This window comes from Euleptes europaea, chromosome 15 (genome assembly GCF_029931775.1).
Source record: "Euleptes europaea isolate rEulEur1 chromosome 15, rEulEur1.hap1, whole genome shotgun sequence".
NCBI lineage: Eukaryota > Metazoa > Chordata > Lepidosauria > Squamata > Sphaerodactylidae > Euleptes > Euleptes europaea.
Genome location: NC_079326.1, coordinates 1,978,123 through 2,001,343, shown reverse-complemented (window position 1 = coordinate 2,001,343; position 23,221 = coordinate 1,978,123). Strand labels below are relative to the sequence as shown.

Genomic DNA, 23,221 nt, shown 5'->3' with positions numbered 1-23,221 from the left:
AGATCACACCCAAAGAGTGTTTGTTAATGGTTCCTCATCCACTTGGAGAGGTGTGACTAGTGGAGTGCCTCAGGGATCTGTCCTAGGCCCTGTGTTGTCCAAGATCTTTATAAATGATTTGGATGAAGGAATAGAGGGGATGCTTATTAAATCTGCAGATGATACTAAATTGGGAGAGGTAGTAAATATGGTAGAAGACAGAGCGAGGATACAGGGTGATCTAGACAGGCTGGAGAATTAGGGTAAAACTAATAAAATGCACTTCAACAAAGATAAATGTAAAGTTCTGCATTTAAGTAGGAAAAATCAAATGCCTAATTATAGGATGGGGAGACTTGTCTGAGCAGTAGTGTGTGTGAAAAGGATCTTGGGGTCTTAGTAGACCAAACACTGAACATGAGTCAGCAGTGTGATGTGGTAGCTAAAAAGGCAAATGGAATCCTGGGCTGTATCAACAGAAGTACAGTGTCCAGATCACACGAAGTGATGGTATTACTTTACTCTGCTCTGGTTAGACCTCACCTAGAGTACTGTGTTCAGTTTTGGGCACTGCAATTTAAGAAAGATGTAGACAAGCTGGAACGTGTCCAGAAGAGGGCAACGAAGATGATAAGGGGTCGGGAGACCAAGTCCTATGAGGAAAGGTTGAAGAAGCTGGGTGTGTTTATCCTGAAGAGGAGAAGACTGAGAGGGGATATGATAACCATCTTCAAGTACTTGAAGGGTTGTCTTATAGAGAATAGTGCCGAGTTGTTTTCTGTTGCCCCAGAAGGTCGGATCAGAAACAATGGGTTGAAGTTAAATCAAAAGAGTTTCTGTCAAGACATTAGGAAGAATTGTCAGCAGAGTGGTTCCTCAGTGGAACAGGCTTCCTCGGGAGGTGGTAAGCTCTCCTTCCCTGGAGATTTTGGAGAAGAGGTTAGATGACCATCTGTCAGCAATGCTGATTCCATGACCTTAAGCAGATGGTGAGAGGGAGGGCATCTTTGCCATCTTCTGGGCATGGCGTATGGGTCACTGGGGGTGTGGAGGGGGGAGGTAGTTGTGAATTTCCTGCATTGTGCAGGGAGTTGAACTAGATGACCCTGGTGGTCCCTTCCAACTCTATGATTCTATGACTAACAAATTGAGACGAGACTCTAGCACAATGTAGAACAGAACTGTAACATTTTGTCTGTATGTCAGCAAGGAGAAGATGGAAGACAAGACTGTTAGAACTTTTCCTCTCCAACCATAGCTCTTTATCCTCTAGGTAACAGCACTACCCTTCTTATGCACTCTTTGAAATCTTTGATTTATAGATTCTCTATCGAATACATTTTACTGGAGAAATGGCTCAATTCCTGCTTCAAGCTCTGCCCTGTGTGCATGCTTGAAAGTACGCTTTATATGGGTCTAACATATGTAAATATGAGGTGGGAGAGGGGTGCAGAATATGAAAGAGACATGTAAGTGCACGGACATTGGATATCAGTGGAGTTGCATCTATATTTGGGAAAGTATGCCTTATAGTATATTATTGGATAGAATAGTATACAAGTGCATGTGCTTTGGGTTCTCTTCCAGTGTGAGAGAAAGGTTGTACACCTATAAATATGAATATTAAAAATATAAATTTGTACTAGTAGGGATACTATGTACTTGAGAAATCTCACAACAATATGCAAGTTCTTTTCTTTACCTGCCATTGGAGTCATACCTCTGCACATGTTCAGGAGAATTGCAATTTGTTTTTTCTCCTATTAACTGAGACCCTGACCTCCAGAAATGCCTGATACTTGAGCACCCCTGGCTCAAAGCAAGTGCCGCATCTATGACAGCTGCAAGGATTTTGTAATTTCCTGGCTCCTAGCTATGGCTACATGTGCCAGTGATACTCCTCTCTCTGTCTCTTTGAGGACTGAACAACTATCAGGACTTACTTTGCTTTATTTTTTGATGCTGAGTTCTGCTTTAAGGATGCTTTTGATAGACACAGCAGCTAGCAAACCAAACACCTAACCTTTTGCTCCTCACTATAAGATTCTGAAGGACTGCCTACTTTTAAAAGAGTCCCATTGGACATTTATCTGTTTAAATGTTCACTTGCTGCCATCCCCTTTTAAAAAACTGGGGGGGATGCTTTAGGAAGGAGGTGGATTAGTGATGTCATTTATTTCCAACTAGCTCTGCACAGCTAGCTTCTGCTGTCAACAAGACTGGCTTCCCCTGAACTTGCACCCGGAATAACAACCAGTACATCTAAACAAAATATGGTGAATGTGCTTCCTCCATGGGTTCACCACCCAAGTTTGTGAACATCCAGAGACACATTTAAGTGCCACATTGACAAAAGGGGCAATTCTAAACAGAGTTACACCCTCCAAAGCCTACTGACTTCAGTGGACTTTGGAAGGTGTAATTCTCTCTACATTTGCACTGTTAGGCTCCAGCTTGAATTTTCTTGCTGCAATTCTCCTTCTTCCAGAACCTGACCATTTCTCCCTCAGCCTAGTACCTGTGGCCTAAGAGCTGTGCTGGAAGGTTGAGCCTGGCACGGCTGGCTGGATGAGATCCAGGACATTATGAGGAGCTCTGCAATTTTAAACATTTGTGTAATTACCAGCCCCCAGGTGGCTGAGGCCAGGTGGCCACATTCCAGATGCAATCATCGTGATGGGCCTGTACGGTATCTTTCCTGAGTGCACGGTTCCCAAAGATTGATAATTTTGGGAAGTGTGATCGCTGTCATTTATGTCTGGAAAACCCAGTTTATTATGTGACCTGTAGAGAAATAGGAAACACACTGGCAGGAATTCAGTTGGGAAAGGCCCTGTTCTAGGAACAGTATGTCAGTGCCCATTAAAAGGGACATCAGAAGACTTTTAAAGTGCTCAAGACGAAGGTGTATTTTTGGTATTTTCTGTATAGGTGTTCACTGCGTGTCATGGATTCTGCCACCAATTTTGACTCCTCTAGAATCTATTTTAAAAATGGCAGGTTTCTAGCCCTCAGAGGTTTGGAGAAATGTTTAAAAATTAGCAAGCAATCTCTATTTGAAGGTTCACAGAGGGCCATACTTTGGTGCCCCACCTATGCCTCTTCCCTGTGCTGCTAGCATCAAATTGCCCCAGTTCCACCCATTTTAGTGATGCCTCTCTGTCCTTCTGTGCCCCATCTGAGTCCATATGTTCTGAATTCTGTGAAAGCCAAAACACTGAGAGCAGCATAAATTGTACAAACTGCATACATTTGGGCAAATGTGCATAGTTTGTTCTTAGTGATTTCCAGTTTCCGTGGTGAGAGAACAAGTCCTGCCTAAGACTGCCAGTGCTCTGGCCTTCAGAGAAGACTTGCAAGCGCCCAGGGTTATGTAATGTTATACTATGTGGGTGTGGTGGACATTTCCTTCCTGACTCAATGTAGTACAATAAACATATTGAAGGCACTTATGCTGCTCTCTCAGTGAGCATAAAATCAAGTCAAAGCATGGTCTTGTTGAGTACAGTCTTTCAGGCAGTCCTTTAACAACAGTACCATGAGCTCTGTGGCATGACATGCCTTAATGCTAAGTACCTGTAATTAGAAATCAGATACAATACTTCCACATAGTTTAAACATGCAGGTCTGGCAGAAGGGAGTCACAGCAAGTTCAGCAGAGTGGTAGCCAGAGAGGTACTATATGAGCATCTGAATCTAGAAAAGTGTGCCAAACTGCTTCTGACCAGCAGAAGCTCCCCTTCTTGGAGACCACCTGTATAGATGGGTGCTACACATCTCACAGTCATTAGGCATTTCTGGTACTCCTGGACAGAACCAGGGGAGCTTGTCGTCCTGATTATGGGACAGAAGCAGACTTATACTCCTGTCAAGATATGGGAGACAAAACTAACCCAAGGCATTGTAATGAACAAGTACTGCAATTCATACTCGAGTGGAATACTTTGACAGATGAAACTCTTCCCAAAAGATCAGCTACCACTAGCATATACCATAAAACAAGTGTAAACATTTAAAAGCATATTAGGTTCTTACGCATGTACTTGTAAGTGTGGTTGGGAGAATACTTCTGAAATTCCTTTATTCCTTGACCACCATGACTTTAACTCTCCTAGCAGCATGTTCTGCTACACCAATCAACTTCCCCTTCCATCATTTTCCGATGCTTTACCAAGTCATCTTCTTTTCTGTGATTTGATTGTTTGTTTTAGCTGTCTAATATAAGTTTTGTGGACAAGAACCATGGACTTGTAGATAAAGAGAAGTGCCTTGCTCGCTTTTTGGTACTTTACAGTTAACAGCAACAATGTCTATAGTAGAAATTTGAGAATGTTTGAAGACTAGCTGTTGTGGGTACAAAGGAAGAATTCATTTTCTCTGTCCTTATAAGTGTGGTATCCTATCCTACCATTGAATTATTCCAGTTTATCCACTAAGACAGGTAAACAAAATCAGGTAACTGGAAAAACACCTTTCTTCAAAGGCATAGGATTTTTTTTTAACCCCAGGGTTAGAGATCCAAGACTCATAAAGAAACAGAGAGTAAAGATTCCTACCTGCTACCCTATGGGCCACCAGCCCTTCAAGGTGTAAAGGCTCTTCCTCTGAGGGTCGAGAAGGCTCTCCGTTATTTTCTGCATCTTTTACTGGTATCTGGGATTCCACCATTGTTGGGGATACAGATGATGTAAGCAGGGGATGCTGCCCTTCCATGGGCTTATATGCCATCACAGGAGGTCTAGGAGATGTAGGAGGGCTTCCCACAGGTTGACTATAACTCCCTGCTTGTGTTACACTTGGCTGCTGGTTCTGATAGCCATAGGACAAGTAGGCTTCCCTGTAATCCTGTGCCGGGTTCTCTGTCTCTCCAGTATTTTGGAGCAACAGTCTTCTGGGATGAGCTTTAGGTGCAGGTTCAGGGAGCTGAGACACGATGGTGTCAGTGGGGATGTGTGTAGGGCTTCCTGGAATGGGGCCAAAAGCATTGGTAGACCTTTGCTGCACCACTTGAGGACCAGTCACAGGCTGCACAGACATGCAGAGAGCCATTGGGCAAGGCCTGTCATTTCTAAAGGCTACTGGAACGCTCTGGGATTTTTGCATCATAGAGACAGAGGGGTCCAGGTCAAGCATAAGCATGTTGAGGGCCTCAATTGACTGCTCTATTTCCTTCTGGGATGCCACCTTGGGGAATTCAGGGATGCTGATGCTTTGGGGTGGTGCTGTTTGCAAGGGGCTAGGCTGAGGGCTTACTCTCAAGATGCTGGGGCTTAGGCTTTCTAGGGTACCGTCCTGTGGACGGGATGGTGGTCTGCTTCCACTCTGTTGCTGCCATGAGTTCAGTCCCCTCTGGACAGCTTCCCGACTACTCATGCTCCGTGCAGGTGCTTGAGGAAGTTGAGGGATCTCAGTGGTAGCTGTGGGGAAGGTTTGGGAGCGATATATGCTGTTTGGGTCACAGCTGTAGGGATACTGCTGGGTGGAGGCTAGCGACTGGGGTTGCAGCCAGCCAGGAGTTGGAAAACCATGCTGGTAATAGTCTGGCAAATTTTCCTGGGCAGACACTGAAGGTCGAATGTGCCCATATGGATCCTGGGGGTGACGCCCCATCATGCTCCGCAAGGAGTTCTGGTTGTTGTAGGGGTAGCCACCATTGATGATTGTCTCTGAATCATGCAGCTTGTCTATACCATTGAAATTGGATGAACCATTGGGCAACGAGGAGAGACTCTCCATCCGTGGGGCTTCATGATAGCCCATGTCACTAGTGTTGGTGGTGCCATCAAAAGATGAGAGGGTGCCCAGACTGCCCACACTGTGCCCATCCTGGTTGGGCAACTCATCGTCCAAAATGTCTGTTTCCCTCTCAGCTACCAAGCTTGCTGCTTCCCCATTAACATGCACCTGAGCAGGTACAACATGACGTCCAGATGCAGGGGAGGTCACTCCGCTGGGGTTGTGCATGGTGGCTTCGTTTTCCAGACCAAAGCCACTGAGCAAGCTCTCAAGCTCTCGCTTCTCCTCAGGGGTCAGTGTGGGGTGGTTTCCTCCGCTGCTGCTGGGCACTGCGGGTGCTGCCTGCTCATCCGTCTTGTCAGTCTTGGTGGAAGCAGTGGAGTTTCCCGAATCACTGCTGACCGAGAGTGCGTGTTCAATGTGGTTCGGGGCTGCCGAGAGTGTAATGCGATGGGTGTTGACAGCGCCGGTGCTGCCGTGGAGAGAGTCTTTCTTCTTCACCTTAGCATAGAGGCTTCCGTCCAGAGGCCCTTGGGTGTGCCCAACCTCTGTATGAAAGAGGAGAGAAGGAAGACAGGGAAATCAATACTTAGCCTACAATGCTGTAAAAGCTAAAAGCTCTCATTAAGACACAAATGGTTCCTGGGATATTTATTTCAATTTAACTGTGATGGGAAGGGATACAGTGACTCCGCCAAGCAGCTGCCCGTTACTATCACTTCATGCGCCCTTCAGGCCATTGCAGACAAGAAATGCCAGAGTGTCTCTCTGAGGGTAGCAAAGCCCCTACCAAGTTCCATTCCCACAGGACCTGGTCACAGTGGCAATGGCTACTGAAGCAAAACAGATTTACCAGCTATTTCTTTTTATTGTGATGAGAACCACTGGATGCTTTACAGGAAATACACCTAAATTGATCCAGGAGGAAATGAAGACTCTTCTGGAAATGGAAAACAGGCTGGAAGGAGTTGTTAAGACCACATATCTGTGGGGTCACAAAGGACTAAAGGTTCATCTAATTTAGGTCTGCAAAACATGTGACCCACTAAGTCAAAAGCAGTCCATTAGGGGCTTAGCAAGTCTCCTGTTTGTGCTGAATGCTTGTAATTGCAAAACCAAATGGGTGTGGGTGGCAAGTAGAGGTGTGCAGCAAAAAAAAAAAAATTCAGTATTTTTTGGATTCAGGTTTAATAGTCCCAAAATGTTTTGGAAAATCCAAAAAAAGCCAAATTCCAATATCAATATGGCCTTTTCCAGCTTTTTCCGAGTATCCGGACATTTTCAGGTCTATTAAACCTTATCAAATCTTTGTGGGACTCTGGGAGAGCAGTTTGCTAAGGTAGAACCAACTAATTTGCAGTGTAGCTTCAGGTGACTCTCCTTAAAAGAACACCCAAGTTTGGTAAAGATTGGGTCAGAAGGTCTAATTGTATGGGCCCCCAAAGAGGGTGCCCCATCCATTCTCCATTGCTTGCAATGGAGAAAAATGGGGCCTAATACATTTGGACCCCATTACGCAATCTTCACCAAACTTGGAGGTTCTTGTAAGGAGAGTCACCAGCTGCTACCCTGCAAATTTGGTGCTTCTACATTAAGTAACATCTCCCAGAGCCCCACAAACATTTCCCAATAGTTTCCTTATGCTGGGAAAATTTTCTCTCCATAATTCTCAGCTGTGACATAGCTCAATGTTATGTCAATAGGGGATCTTTGTGGGGCTCTAAAAGGCCTGTTTTTCAAGAAAGAGGCACCGAATTTGCAGCATAGCTGCTGTTGACTCTTCCTACACAAATCCCCAAGTTAGGTGAAGATTAGGGCACGGGGTCAAATTTTATGGGCCCCCAAAATGCAAATTTGGTGCCTCTACCTCAAAATACAGCCTCCCCAGAGTCCCACAAAGATTCCTCTAGGGTAAAATGGGCCTGAAAATGTTGGAATTTTTTTTAAAAACACAGCTTTTTCAGATTTGCCTTTTTGGTCCCATTGAAATGGTGCCTTTTTTGGTTCAGCATATCTGAATGCACACCCCTAGTGACAAGTACTTGACAGTCCAAACAACATTGCCAGTGGGTTGTTTAAAACTTCGTAAGTCACAAGTTAAGCAACACTAATGCAATTCAATGTTTTGCACTGAGGCAGAATCCTTCCACAGCATAGCAGCCTTTCATAATGAGGAAGGCCAGAATTCATTCTGTAGCTCACTATACTGAGAAAGCTATGATGACAAGGAGTAGTATGCAGAATTCTACAGCAACTAATCCAAGAGTCCAAAAAGAGTGGAAGAGTGCTATAACCTTATTCCACTAAATTAAACACTGGGCTCACAGAGCGGTTCCAATTAAAACTAGTGGTCTCCAGCTACTTTTGGTGTAAATTCACTATCATTCTACATCTGATCTTTTTCATGGTGGCTACATTCCTCTTCCCTCCACCCCCCGCCCATCCACATCCATTCAGGGGAGGATTGGCTCATTAGGTAATGAAGTAGGCTATCATGCTCTCTACAAGGATCTCAATTGGCTGGGACCACTTCAGGCAGGAAACAACAAGCTAGAGGGGGAAATGGTGCCAAGCAGGAGAAACAATGGCTATGGAGATCTGTGAAAACCATGAAAATCTGGATGTGGATGGGAAACACTGTCACCCCCTTAAAGCATACTTTTATTGCCCCATAAGATGTTAATGGGTGAACATTTGAAATAGCCCTAAATAAAACAAACTGAAGGCAGTACTTGCTCTTTTACTGTGCAAAAAAGGATCTAAGCTATAGCTCACCATATCAATTTTTTTTCAGATGAGCAGGAATCTCCATAGACTGGCCTAAGATTTCCATCCAATAAAACTGTGACTATTTCTCACTACAATAAAGAGAAATATATGGACCTATCTGTGGATGACTCTGATCACAGATTGCATGACAGTAATGTTTTCAGAAGATCCTCAGTCTTCTCTGCAGCAGATTACCCTGATCTTACTTAAGTGATTTATAATCAAATAAATTTGAATTCATAATTTGACAGCAATTCACATCAACATGGCAGGGTTTGTGTTTTAAAAATAAAAATAAAACTCTGAAGTTTCCATGAATTGCCACCAGGAAACTGTATAACTCCTTTGGCTCACGTGTTACTTTCTCCTATGCAACCAAGGATGCAAGACTGCTCTGGAAAAAGGAAGGAGAATTTTAATATGTTTGAACTGGGCTCTAATTTTTTTAAAGTTGTCTATATTTTCTGGAACAGAAAGCATTGCAATATGGAATGCTCTCATTTAGGGGGGGGGAATGACTTCTCTCTGGCAGTGGGCCAAGGACTGATTTAGGAACGGAAGATGGGCTAATGGAAGAGTGTAGAGTCAGAAAGCTGCTATCTGCCAGGAGCAAGCACTTCTGGGATTGCCTCACAGCCCAAACCAGCAGGATGCTAAGTTTCTTTCCCATACAGCATCATCTAGGCATGATGTGTACACACATACACAAACACATTGAAGCAGCAACCATGGAATAGATGCCCATTCATGTCACTAAGAAATGTTTGTATTTAATGAATAAGGTTCTCATGGCAGCAGAGGGGGGTACGGAATATACAGTAGAAACAGCAGTTCCTAACCAGTGCATATGCATGGGCCCCAAAGCATACAGTATATGTGTATGTATCTATGTATGGGTGTACACACACATAGAGCAGCATACAGTAGCTCAGAGTAACCACCACCATGTGCTGCACATACTCTCAGAGCAACATTGCATTGCATGTTTCATTGTGTACACAAAGATCAATCACAAAGAAACAGACTATGAGAGACAGTAGTACCCATCCAAAACATACATACAGAATATGCCACAGCAAATGGGCATGCATATTCTTTTTAGTAACTGGTCTATACCATCAAAAACAATCATGGATAGCTAGCATACAATTAGCACCCATCCAAAATGCATTTAGAGTAACTGTGTCACAAGAAACAGACACATTATACACACCAAATATCTACCTTCCAGAGTTTTGTATGACCTAATACCCAAGGTCTTGACAATCCTTCCTCGCCTCTTTCAGCAAGCAACTCTGTGCTTCTCTTGCTGACCCTTCTCACAAAGGCTATTTGTAGTTCAGGCTGCCAGTTTGCTGGCATGCCTCCCACTTTGCTTTAAAAGGATGGGACAAAGCTTCAGCATTCTTCTCAAGGGCTGGCCAGCCACATAGAGGCCTCAAATCAACTGGCAACTTTGTGGGGAAGCCACAAGATGTACTGAAGAAGAAAGATTGCTACAGTTCTTTCCCCCTCCCTTGAAATTAAACCAGCTCTCCAGAGCTCTGACTACCTCTCCCAGCCAAGCTCAGCCTCTCTTGTTTGGCTAGCTATTCACTGCGGATAAATATGAACCGTGGCCTTTGTACATGTAACCAGATGTTTTTGTGTGGCTGCTATGGAGAGCAGAGCACAGAGGCAGGTGGTACAGACCAGTTACTAAAAAATAAAGAAGGGGAGAAAAGAACATCATCTTTAATTAGTTAATGGATCTAGAAATGCCTGCTGATACTAGCAGAAACTCTCTCCAAATAACCTTGCTGCCAACATTCAAAGATTACTTTTAAATGGAAAATACAGCCAGAACAAGTCCTGGGCATTACTCTATTTCAAGGGACCATGGGTAACATCAGAAGGGGACAAAGGAGCACAGAGATTAATCCTTTCCCCAAATGTAATTTTCAGAGGGAAGGGCTGAGATACCTGAAGTTGCCCAGGATTTATATAGAACCTATACAGCTCTGTAGTCCTCTGGTGGTGGCAATGGCCACAATAATGATTGTAGCAGGCAGGAAATCCTCATCTAGATACAACAGCTCAACTATCATGGGCTGTGTTTCTCTTTAGAGGTGAAAGACGTTGTGGTGCTCTGTCTTCATTCCTTGGTCATTGTTAAATAGCCACAGAAGCTGTCGTTCTCTGACTTATTCTAGATGTGCCACTGGACCACAAAGATACAGTGTGGAAAAGCTATGGCAGTATATTTCCTATGGGTCATACTGCCACTATGTTTCTCTGGCTTTTCTGCTTAGTGGTATTAGGAAACAAAGCTGATGTGGCATTTTGCTTTCCTGGATTATCTGTACTAGCCTTTGGAGAAACTGTAACATGGAGACCCTCTTCTAACGGTACTGATATAAAACCCACAGATTTAATCTCAACAGCCAACTCCTTTATGCCCCCCAGGATAATCAGTTTTGCTTCCTACAGGTAATTCTGTGGTCATTTCTACGAGCCCATTCTTAGGAGACCAACACCAGAGCTAGCACACTGCTGTGATACACGCCAGAAACAGAGGTAGATTTTAGTCCAGTAGTACCGTATAAACAGGAACCAAAGGCCACAGCACTTACATGCCTCACATGAAAACGTTAATTTCCCTTTCTCAGATACTCAGTGAGCATTTCCCGCTTGCGCAAGGAGCATTCTTCTTAAAGCTGCATGACAAGATTCTGCTGTGACCCCCAGCCTAATAGCAGCATGTGCTCTTCTTGTCCATCTCCTCTCTTACGGGAATCCATGCCAGCAGAGTTGTTCAATCAAGGAGGAAGACGAGATACACTCATTTGTTTATTGACCCAGCTGCTGGAGCTCACAGAAGTATTTGATACTGCAGGGATAAGAGAGGAAAGAGGTAGCTCAAGCTACCTGCATTGATTCAGACAGCAAGAGGGAGGCACTAGGTAATAAATCATTTCCTCTCCAAATCTCTCTCTTTTTTACTTGGGGAACACATGAAGCTGCTTTATACTGAGTCAGACCAGAGGTCTGTCAAGGTCACTACTGCTTACTGTGACTTGGCAGCAACTCAATATGGTCACAGGGGAAGGATCTTTCACATCACCTACTATGTGAGCCTTTAAACTGGAGATGCCAGAGACTGAACCTGGATGCAAAGCAGCTACAGTCCCACCCCAGCACAGTTCATTAGTCTAGCCATGTGGACACACAATCAAACCCTGCGGTTGCATATCTCACATGGTGCATCCAAATGGTTCCTACAGTCCACCTAATACACAAACATAACAAAGGTGTTAGATTGCTTTCTTTTCCATGTATCCCTCCCTCCTCCCAAAGTTCATGTCCTGATAAACAAAAGATATAAAAAGAAGAAGCTGCCGTAAGGGAGGCGGTGCTGCAGATTGGGACCAAGTCCAGCATTCTGGAAATGATGGGGGGGGGGTCAATTCCAAATATACTTGGTGCAAGTCTTGGTGGCGTCAGTTGCGCCACTGCATTAAAAATACTAATGAGGAGGAATCATTTACATGTTGAAGTAAACAACAGAGGCAAGCAAAGGACAAAATTAAATCTTCAGCACTGGAGGAGGAAGGGAGAACAGAATCTTCTTATTTCTCAGTCCCTGTGCCTTGAGGATCCTTGCTAGCATGGGGCCAGCTTTCAATTTACAGTCAGTGTGTGATGTTGAGTTGTACAGCTGGAATGAATCAGCTCCCTCACCCACAACCCAAGACAGTATTGATTTGCAAAGATATGCAGGTTCTGTCAAGCTAATATTAGGTATATACTGCAAGAGAGAGAGATTTTGCTACATTTAGAGCAAAATCTGTCTGAACCAAACCCAGATGCTTCGGAAGGGGATATACTGGCAGGTGAATGAAGACCCTACAACATTGCAACCATTCCACTGGGAGGTATCTGCATGCTCAGCACTCAGAAATCAAAGCACTCAAATCAAAACTTGTTTTCAGTTTCATGGCTTGTCCTGTTACGAGGCTGGTGGTGCCAAAAAGCCATCCCCCTCCTGAGCCCCTTCAGCTCAGACGCGTAGTTGCTCAGACTGGCTCCACTTTACTATGCCATAAGCTTGGACCAGGAAGTGCCGTTGGCTCTGTAGCAAAGTGCCACAGCACGGCATGCAGGCAGTCCCACAGGCTCATTCACTAAGCATCCCTGCTCACAGGACCTCAGGGAGCAGGGCTGGGAAAGAACTGGAAAGCTGCAGCCAGCCAGAGCGAAGAGTGCGGGGTTAGATGGACCAATGGTCAGATTCAGTTATCAGGCAGCTTCATAATCACATGGGTCAACCAAAAATAAAAACTGAACTCACCATAGAGGGAAGTCTCTTCAGCTGGAGACAATAGCCTTGGCTGTTTATTCCTCAGAGCTGAAATGCAAGGCTGCTCCTAGAAGACCCTGCTCTAAGAGTGCGTTGCCTTTCCATCTGCCAGGCACAGGAGTGAGGTTGATTTCCCCCTGGCTTGTAGGAAGCAAGTGGGATAAAGCCCTGTCTGTAATTTCAGCCAGTCAGATCCCGAGGGGTTCACTTATCATCCTGTAGTTATGTGATTTGAAGATGACATCACAGGAGAGGCTGAGTGCCGGGAGCAAGGAATTAGGATTGTGGGAGCTGCCAGCCTTAACTCAACATCGAATGTTTGGGAGGGGGGAAGAAAAAGAGGTGGAGAAAGAGACAGAATGACAGAAGAGAGGGCGGTGAGTGCTGCAAGAGCAGGGAGGGAAAGGAGGGAGAAAGGGCAGTTCTGCCCTAAGGGGAGGAGACCAGGGACACAGCCAGACTATTCCTTTCCATTCCACACTTGCCAAAACTCCTGTCTCTCCTCCAAAGGGACCCCACACAACCACAGCAGCATTTTTCCAGCTGCTGAACAATGAAGACATGAGAAGGGAATTTCTTTTTTTTTAAAAGAGGAAATGGCATATAACTTACTTAAGTAGCAGCATTAGGATCAACTCAACACCTTTAACTCCACAGAAACTAATAGACTGATAAATTCAGCCCACGAAAAATGTGCGTATCAAAGCAGGAATATAATTTATTCCCCACTTCTCTTGGCACTGTTTGTACCTTCTCTACACCTTTCCAGTGTATTACACCTCCTGATCTCCTCCTCCTACCTCCCCCACCCCACATTTCTGAGCAATGGAGGTTCTAGACTTCTCCCTCCATATGCCAGGATACCTTTAGAAAGTGCACTTTAACTTTAAAAAAAAGTATATGTGTACTGCAAGACAAAGAACTTGTGGTCCACACAATGAGCCCACACCAAGATGCAGTTGTTCCAGGGGAGTTTCAACCTTTCTTTGGAAGGTTCAGGGGCTGTAGGTTTTAAATGTACCTTCCAAACTGAATGATACCGTTGCACAATGCACATAGGACAGTAGAGTGTAAATGTTCCAAAAACAATTTATAGCCAAACACACTCTATTACTCAGGTTGGCTTGGACTGGAAAGGAATCCTAAAAGTGAAAGAGGAGCATCTTCGTGTCATTCTTCTTTCCCTTCTGAGGAAGGGAGGCATTACCACCCTCTGATTCAGTGAAGAACAGACAGCAAGCAGGGCCCATTGCTTAGAGGTCTGTATATAGTTCTAAGTACAACTACATACAAATTAGTGTTTGCATGATTCCAAGGTCCAGGGCATGTGAGGGCATCTGATATGGACCTAAAGATCACCAAAATGCATGTACCACCTCATGAGGGCCATCCTTCTTATTTTGCACTAAACTTCCAAGAAGGTAAAAAATAACAAGGGAGAAGAAATAATTTCCACATCAAACATCTTTTTAGGTGAAAGCAACCTACCATTGTTAACCCTTCAAGAGCTCCACAAAATTCTGTAGCTGACACTAAGTCCCACTTTGTCCCCCCCACTTTCTTTGTTTGTCTGCATTTCACAGCCTTGTGAATCAGAACACTTGTTACCTGCAATCTACATCTTCAGGAAGCCAAACTCCACCTCAAATACTGGGAGTCCATACAGACTGGACATCTCAGCATCAGCAGCAAAACCATCAGAGCATCAAAACTGCGAAGGTATCTCTAAGATCCCAGTGTGGGAAGTTACCTCATTTACAATGTTCTTCTGCGTTGCTGTTACTACTCAGAAAGACACTAGGAAGCATCCAAAGTTCCAGAACGGACTGGGGAGTGTGGGGACTCTACCAAATCTTGAGGGTGGGTGTTTTGTTTTTAAAATTAGAAGTTCAAATGATTGAGTTCATAGTGAACAGATATGCCAAAGGCACCCTCCAATCTCAACAGAGGCCTAGGTTTAACTCCACAAATGGTTAGAAAGTGTTTCCAGAGTGGCAGCCTTGTTTCCACAACTCTTCCTCACAACACACATTTCAAAGGAGGTCTGGCCCTATTTGCGGAAAGTCTTCTGCATTTCAGAAGCCAAGAAGACATTCTGTCAGCCCCTCATGCTACACCTTGAAACCTCAGACCACAGTAGAGGAAGTCCATGCCAACAACAGGAGGAGGAAGGGGAGACGGTAGAATCCTCTGTCTTTTAGTCAGCTGCTGACAGGCAAGAAGACAGCCTTCATTTCCCTACAGACAAGTAGGAGGAGGGGGAGGAAGAGAGTGCAGAAGCCAGACACGATGATGAAAACAAACGTTCCCTGCTGATGGGAGTTTCATACAAGGTTGTCAATAGCTTTAGCAGCCAGTTAGCCTCTTTCCTTTTCCATCAGCTTTCTGTGGTTTGGAAGTAAACCGACTAATGAAGATTTGTTTTGTTTTGTTTTTAAGAGCAAAACCCCAAAGAAACTAAGTGTAAGCTCTTGACCCATCGAACCAGAAATCACCACAGAGACAATCAGATTCCAAGCAGATGGCTTTACTGGTCAAATAGGCAATACAGTGCTTTGAAGGCAAGATGACAGCTATGAGTTGTCTTGCCCGTTATTTGGAAATATAAGGCAGAGAAACGGTGGGAGATTGCAAAGCATAAACAGAGCATTATTTCCCAGGAGTGGCGTTCCCAGGCTTTGGTATGTGTAGCCGTCCTTGAAGTCTGGACGGTTCAGCAGAGAAACGAAAGGAAACATCTAAACCGAGATAACAGCCTGACATTCTGCTCCCCTTAAGACCCCCTCCCATCCGGCAAGGGGGCTGGTCTGTCCGGGTAGGTATTGTGAAAGGCGTTGACGAGTTGGGGGCGGAGACATCCCGTGTGCGAACCCATTCGTCATAGGCAGGGGGGAAGTGTTTCCAGTGGATCAGGTATTGCAAGGCCCCATGGTGTATGCGGGAATCCAGGATTTTGGAGACTTCGAAATGTTCTTCCCCCCCCCACCATTATGGGCTGTTCAGGAGGCGGCTCTGGGTGCCATTGCGGGGAAACAACATGGGGCTTTAGAAGGCTGATATGGAAAACAGGGTGCACACGCCTCAGAGTTTTGGGGAGAGACAGTTCCACCGTGACAGGATTTATGATGCGTATGATGGGAAATGGGCCAATGTATTTAGCATTGAGCTTATGGCACGGACGGGTGGAGCGCAGGTTCTTGGTGGAAAGGTATACCAAGTTACCCACTTGCAGGTCCCCACCGGGGGAACGATGCTTGTCAGCCTGCGCCTTGTATTTGCGCTTGGCTCGGTCTAGGTTGCTAACCAGCCAGGGCCATGTGGTACGGAGGGTGTGTGCCCAAGAGGCAATGTCGGCATCCCCCTCCCCCTCTAAACTTTCTATTGGGGTGATAGGACCGAAGTCCTGTCCATACACCGCATAAAACGGGCTGAAACCTGTGGACTGATGTACAGCATTATTGTAGGCATATTATGCAAAAGGCAACAGTTCCACCCAGTCATCTTGGTGGTAATTGACATAACAGCGCAAATAGCATTCAAGTACAGCATTGACACGTTCGGTTTGACCATCCGTTTGGGGATGGTATGCACTAGACAACCCCTGCTCCACCCCCACCAATTTGAGAAAAGCTTTCCAAAACTTAGCAATGAAACTACTTCCGCGGTCGCAGATTATCTTGCGCGGAAACGAATGTAGTCTAAAGACATGTGACACGAAGAGGCGGGCCAACTTCTGAGCGGAGGGGATCCCCGCACATGGAACCAAATGTATTTGCTTAGAAAATAAGTCAGTGATAACCCATAACACAGTTTTTCCCCCGCTGAGAGGGAGATCCGTCATAAAATCCATAGCAATCACTTCCCAGGGTTTGCTGGGTATTTCAAGTGGTTGCAGTAGTCCTGGGGGCTTGCCTTGAGATCGTTTGTGGCGCAAACAGGACAGCTGCGAATACAAGAGTCAATGTCAGAACGCATTCCCCCCCACCAAAATTGTCTGCGCAACAAGTGAAGGGTCTTTAGGAACCCAAAGTGTCCAGCTGTTTTTACTCCATGAGCCAAGTGTAAGACGTCTTTTCGTGGGGCTTTGGGCACATATAATTTCGAGTCTTTGTACCAAGAGCCTCCTTGTTCGATTACACCAGGAGGCAGGGTTTGAGCAGAGCGTTCCATAAGGCATTGTTCCCGAAGGGAATTTAAGAAAGATTCGGAGACGGGAACCCCCCCCCCCCCCGTTGTTTACGGTGGCAGTAGGAGCAGTTATGGGGGATGACGAGGGGGAAGCGCTTACGTGCGGTGGTGTGCAGACTGCAGGCGGCTGGGCGGCCAATTGGGTTGGAGGAGCTGGAGCGCCGGCTATCGTGTGTTTCCATTGTGGGGGCAGCTGGGCGGCCGGTAGGGCTGGAGGAGCTTGCGCGCCGGCTACCGTGTGCTTCCGCTGGGGCAGCGTCTGGGATCAAGTTTGTACAGCCAGTACGGGCAGGGCTTCTCTTTGAGCGGGCGTAAATAAAGAGTTTGTTGGCCGATCGAGTTTCGCCGGGTATTGAGGCAACCGGGAGAGAGCATCTGCGAGAACGTTTTGTTTTCCAGGGACATGCTTCAGGACAAAACGAAACTGAGCAAAGAATTCCGCCCAACGCTGTTGTTTCGCGGATAACTTATGGGTTCCCGTGAGGGCGGCTAGATTCTTGTGATCGGTCCATACTTCGAAGGGGACTTTAGACCCTTCCAGGAATTGTCGCCATAGAGTAAGCGCATGGTGAACGGCTGAGGCTTCTTTCTCCAAAATGGGCCAGTTTGAGAATTTCTTTGAGAAATAAGCGCAGGGGTGAAGGAGACCATCTGGTCCTCTTTGGAGCAGGGCCCCTCCCATAGCCACATCGGAGGCATCGACTTGTACAATGAACATTCGATTTGGGTCTGGGTGCCGTAGCACAGGTTCCGACGTGAAAAGGCGTTTGAGGGCTACAAAGGCGGTCTGGCATTGATCAGTCCACAGTATCTTAGCGGAGGGTAATGTAGCAGAGCTTCCTTTACCCTTGGTTTTCAGAAGGTTGGTGATGGGCAGCGCTATTTGGGCGAAGTTAGGGATAAATCCGCGGTAGAAATTAGCAAAGCCCAGAAACTGTTGTACTTGCTTGCGGTTGGAGGGAGGAGTTCAATCGAGGACAGATTGGACCTTGGCCGGGTCCATGCTAAGGCCATGGTGGGAGATTATATATCCCAAGAAAGTTATTTTGCTCTGGTGAAATTCGCATTTAGCCAACTTTGCAAAGAGTTGGTGATTGCGCAGGCGGTGCAGAACTTCTCGGACCAAAGTGACGTGCTCGTCCATGGTTTTTGAATAAATAAGAATGTCATCCAAATAAACTACCACCCCGCGGTACAGTAAATCATGGAGGATTTCGTTGATGAGTTGCATGAAGACCCCCGGGGCACCTTTTAACCTGAAGGGCATCACAAGGAATTCAAACATTCCAAAACAGCTAGAGAAGGCAGTGAGGGGTTCGTCCCCCTCACGGATACGGACGCGGTAGTAGGCTTCTACTAGGTCCAATTTGGAGAATATACGTCCTTCTTGTAGTTGTCCCAAAATATCTGAAATTAGCGGTATAGGATAGGCGTTGGCTTGAGTAACTGCATTGAGTTTTCGGAAGTCAATGCAGAGGCGTAGGTCGCCCTCCTTTTTTCAGACGAAAAACGCGGGGGCTGAGTTGGGAGCATTCGATGGGCGAATGAACCCTCTGGCAAGGTTTTTGTCCAAAAAGTCCCGTAGTACAGTGCGCTCGGAAGTGCTCATAGGGTAAATCTTACTCTTGGTTAATGTGCAGTCCTTCACCACCTCAATTGCACAGTCAGTGGCCCGGTGCGGGGGTAAGGCATCACATTCTTTAATGTTAAAAACATCCGCAAAGTCCTGGTATACATCAGGTAGGGACGGCGGTGATGGGACATCGGAGATTAATGCCGGAGCGGGTGGAGACAGCACCGCAACTTGCTGTCGGTGCTGGTCGCATTTGGGGTTAGCAAAGGAGATAGTGTTCGTCTCCCAGTCTATACTGGGACTATGACCTTTAATCCAGTTAATTCCCAGGACCACTTCAAATCGGATAGGGGCTATGGTAAAGTCTATTTGCTCCCAGTGGGAACCAATACCCATCGCTACTCCCCGTGTGCGATGATCGACTGGTCCCCCCTTAAAAGGGCTCCCGTCCATCTGGGCAAATTGGACGGGAGCTGGTAAAGCCTCGGACTTGACTTTGAGGGCTGCAAACGTGGCCACACTGATTAAAGTGCGGCCGCAGCCAGAGTCAATAACTGCCTTGACAGGCAGTTGGGGACCCCCTTTATAGTGTTTCAACACTGCGTCCACATACACCGTATTTTCTACTTCTTTCACCTTCGTTGGTTTCGTAGGTTTTGCAGGAGAAACTACGGGGGTCTGCGGGGACGTTCCATTCACCGCAGACTGTGACCGGTTATTAGACAGGTCAAGAGGCGAGTCCAGGTTTAGCGCTGGGGTATCCTGGAGATGATCCCCGTCCAAAGATGGAGAATTGTCCCCCACTGGGGCACTTGTAATCCGAGACCCGGAGGGGTCTGTAGAAACAGGAAGATCGGGAGAGTCTCTGAACTGAAGTGCAGAGGGTGTGAACCGACCTGGTGTTGTACTGCGGGCGGCCGCGGTGCCTCCGCGTTGAGGTCTTCCCCGGTTTTGTGACAGGTCAGGAAGCGAGTCCAGGGTTAACGCTGGGGTATCCCAGGGAAGATCCCTGTCCGAAGATGGAGAATTGTCCCCCACTGGGGCACTTGTAATCCAGGACCCGGAAGGGTCTGCAGAAGTAGGAAGTGCAGAGGGTGTGGGCCGTCCCGGTGCTGTACTGCGGGTGGCCGCGGTGCCTCTGCATTGAGGTCGTCCCCGAGCTCGGGGCAATGCATTCGGTCGAGGGAGTTCCAGGCGTTGAGGACATGCTGAAACAAAGTGGTTCATTGCGCCGCAAACAAGGCAAGCTCCCCTTTGGAATCGGGATTCGCGATCTTGAGGGGGCCGTGCTGATCTCTGCGGGCAGGGAACGGAAGCTTCGGGGGGAGGCTTCTGGCTTCCCCTCACCTTGGGTCGCTGACAAGGTAGTATCTCTGCCGAGCCGGCAAAAGAGATCTTCAGTTTGGGTGGTCTCCATGGAACTGGAGGTAGTACGGGTGCTGGTGTAGATCCAAGGAACGGGGCCCCTGGACTTCCTGGCGGTGGCAGGACGGGAGCTCTGGGGTCTCCTGGTGCCACAGGCACTGCTGGAGTTACTGGCAACATGGGCGCTCCGCCCAGAGGTGCCGCAGGTTGCTGCGGTTGAGCCTGATCAGGAGACCCTGGTTGTGGAGCTGGGGCCGAGCCATCCGGTTCGGCTTGTATCTGCTGCAAGCAGTCGTTGTCGTGAAGCAAAAAGTGCATTTGACCCTGCAAGTGGGCCACCCGGTCTATGTGTTCCCAATTGTGCTGTCGGAGCAAAAACATATCCTTGCCCGTATCACCTAAGCGACGGGGCTGGCTGATTCGGAGGTTTGCAGTCCAGAGAGTTTCCTCATAGTGCAAGTCCTCTTTGGTCCCCTTACGATCCGCTAAAACTTGATCCGCTTCAAGTTTGGTGGTCAGGGTCGTGGTCACTAGTGGCAGAGCTTCCTGCTCCCATGCCGAAATAGGTCCGGCTTGATCCGGAAGATCCAGTCGCGGCTGGACCTGAACCGCTAAGGTCGCTGCGCTGACACCAAAGACGGGGGTTGACAGCTTAGCAATCCCGGCCATTGAAGCGGTGGTCGAGGTCATTCCGTGGAAGAGCGCAACCATCCGTTTTGCCAGTGCTTTTAACCCGGCTCCACACACCCGGGCCAGTTGAGCATCCTCCACTAGACAATCTGACACTAGGAGGTTGTGGCGGGCGCTGGCTTCCACGTTGCGCCCGTACAAGTCCAGTCAGGCGGCTACGTTCCATTTCTGCCCGATGAATGTTGTCTAGGGCGTCCTCAAAGGAAGGTGTCAAGGATGAGACCCTTCCAGGGCTCCGGCTCCGGGGAACAGATCCACCGGGACCGGGGCGAACCACACCGGGCTCACTCGGAGAGCTCTGTCATAGCTCCCATCCGAGTGGCAGGCGAACCACACGGGGCTCCAGCCACAGTAAACTCACTCGGAGAGCTCTGTCTTAGCTCCCATCCGAGTGGCAGGCGAACTCTCCTGGGCTCCAGCCTGACTGATGAAAAGGGTGATGACATAGCTGTCATAATGTAAGCTCTTGACCCATTGAACCAGAAATCACCACAGAGACAATCAGATTCCAAGCAGATGGCTTTACTGGTCAAATAGGCAATACAGTGCTTTGAAGGCAAGATGACAGCTATGAGTTGTCTTGCCCGTTATTTGGAAATATAAGGCAGAGAAACGGCGGGAGATTGCAAAGCATAAACAGAGCATTATTTCCCAGGAGTGGCGTTCCCAGGCTTTGGTATGTGTAGCCGTCCTTGAAGTCTGGATGGTTCAGCAGAGAAACGAAAGGAAACATCTAAACCGAGATAACAGCCTGACACTAAGGAGACCATCAACATTCTTGTCTTAGACTGAGACCAGTATCACTGTTACTTATAAATGCATTGGAGTAAAGCTGGAGTACCAGTCTCAGAATTCATTTATTTACTTCACTGATGCGCTGCTTTTTCCTCCCAATAGTGACCAAGCCGCTGACATTGTTCTCCTCTCCTCCATTTTATCCTTACATCAAACTTGTGAGGTAGGTTAAGTTGAGAGACTGTGACAGGTCCAAAGGGCCATCCAGCAAGCTTCAATGACAGCGTGGAAATTCAAACCTGGGTCTTCTGGTCTCACACTTTAGTCTGACACTTTAACCACTAGATCACACGGGCTCATTGGGTGATGTTCACCATGACCCATTTACCTACTGGGTGACAATCAAGGAATATCACCAATCATGCAACATAGGAGCCTGAGTGTCCCTGGTTTTTATATGACACAGGCACTCCTCTTCCATATTTTATGTATTCTATGTATTCTGTCTATATTGTAAGCTGCCTTGAGCTCCGTAAGGAGGAAAGGTGGCTAATAAATGTTTAAAATAAATAAGCCAGGAAAAAAAACTTGTGTCCAAGGGTGTTTACCTGTACAGCCATAAACACGGCCGTTTGCATCCTCTGTATTTCAGAAAAATTCAAATTTGTTACTTATTTTTCATTTCCTGAAACCTAGAAGGCAGTCTTTTGTCTTCTACATTCCCATGGACTCCTTACGGGAACCAAAACCTCAGACCATCTGTCTGATTCAGTTTGGATGGTTAGATTCCTTAGTAATGTGTACCAGATTAAGTGCCACCAAGTAACACCAGGTGAAGGAAGGTAAAATTAAAAACAAAACAGAGAAAGGCAACTGAATAACCATCAGAATGAAGAGTGGGCACCTCTCTTCAGGGTTTTTATTAAGGCTTGCAAGTTATACTGATACTGTATAGATCTTGTTAATGATGCCTGGAAGACTAAGGGAATGGTGGGGTAAGAATATGCCGCACACTCCACAAAGAAGAATACTGCATAAAATCCAGACATTAAAGCCTTAAACTGACAGTTTGGGAAAAACCTATGGTGGGCATCCATGAGCTTACAGATGTGATCCTCTTGTGACTGAAAGAAGCTGGGTGTGTAAACTTCCCAGTCATTTGGTAGAGTCATAAAGCACAGGATGATCCTACTGTCCTTGCCTTGTACATTTAACATTGTTGTTTTCTAGTGAATATACAAACTTTGAAATAGGTTTGTTGTTCTAGAGGCAACCTTAGCCTATAGGAGATGCTTTGCAAGAGCTCAGCTATAACATAATTAAGATTAAACTTTATAAAGCACAGCAAGATAATCTGATCACTTTTCAAAAAGTGGCATTATAGGATTTCTTAATGTGGCTGCTTTTAGGAATGTGAATCTAGAAATATGATCTGGATAAATGCAAATAATAAATGTACTGATCCTGGCTGCATTAGCGAATGTTCAGCGTAACAGAGACATAGATTTTGTAGGACTGGAGAAGGAGACTAAAATACTCTGTGTGTATTTTAAAGCTAGGAACGAAAGCACAGTCTGAAGTTAGAAGCAGAGTAATTCACACTGGTTGCAGGAGACTGACATTTGGCCCCTTGAGCCTGACCTCATGCAACTCATCTAGCAGTTTTAGGAAACTCTTGAGATTAGAACTTTATTGTACTGGGTTAGATGAAGCAATAGTCTGACAAGGCACAGTTATAAAACATATGATTACTGCTTAAATATTATACAGATATTTGGGAGTGTAAGATCAGCAGCATTTTCAAACTGTTGTAGAGAAGGGTGCAGCTAAAATCCCCAAGAAAATAT

At 46.3% G+C, this 23,221-nt stretch overlaps 1 protein-coding gene across 1 annotated transcript in view; it reads right to left on the bottom strand.

Moving 5' to 3' along the window:
• Nucleotides 1–23,221, bottom strand: part of TNS1 (tensin 1) — a 361,563-nt gene that overhangs the window by 174,550 nt on the left and 163,792 nt on the right. Inside the window, exon 15 of the mRNA XM_056861619.1 lies at nucleotides 4,536–6,263. Within this exon, the coding sequence (XP_056717597.1) occupies nucleotides 4,536–6,263 (1,728 nt within the window). The remainder of the gene's footprint in view (nucleotides 1–4,535; nucleotides 6,264–23,221) is intronic.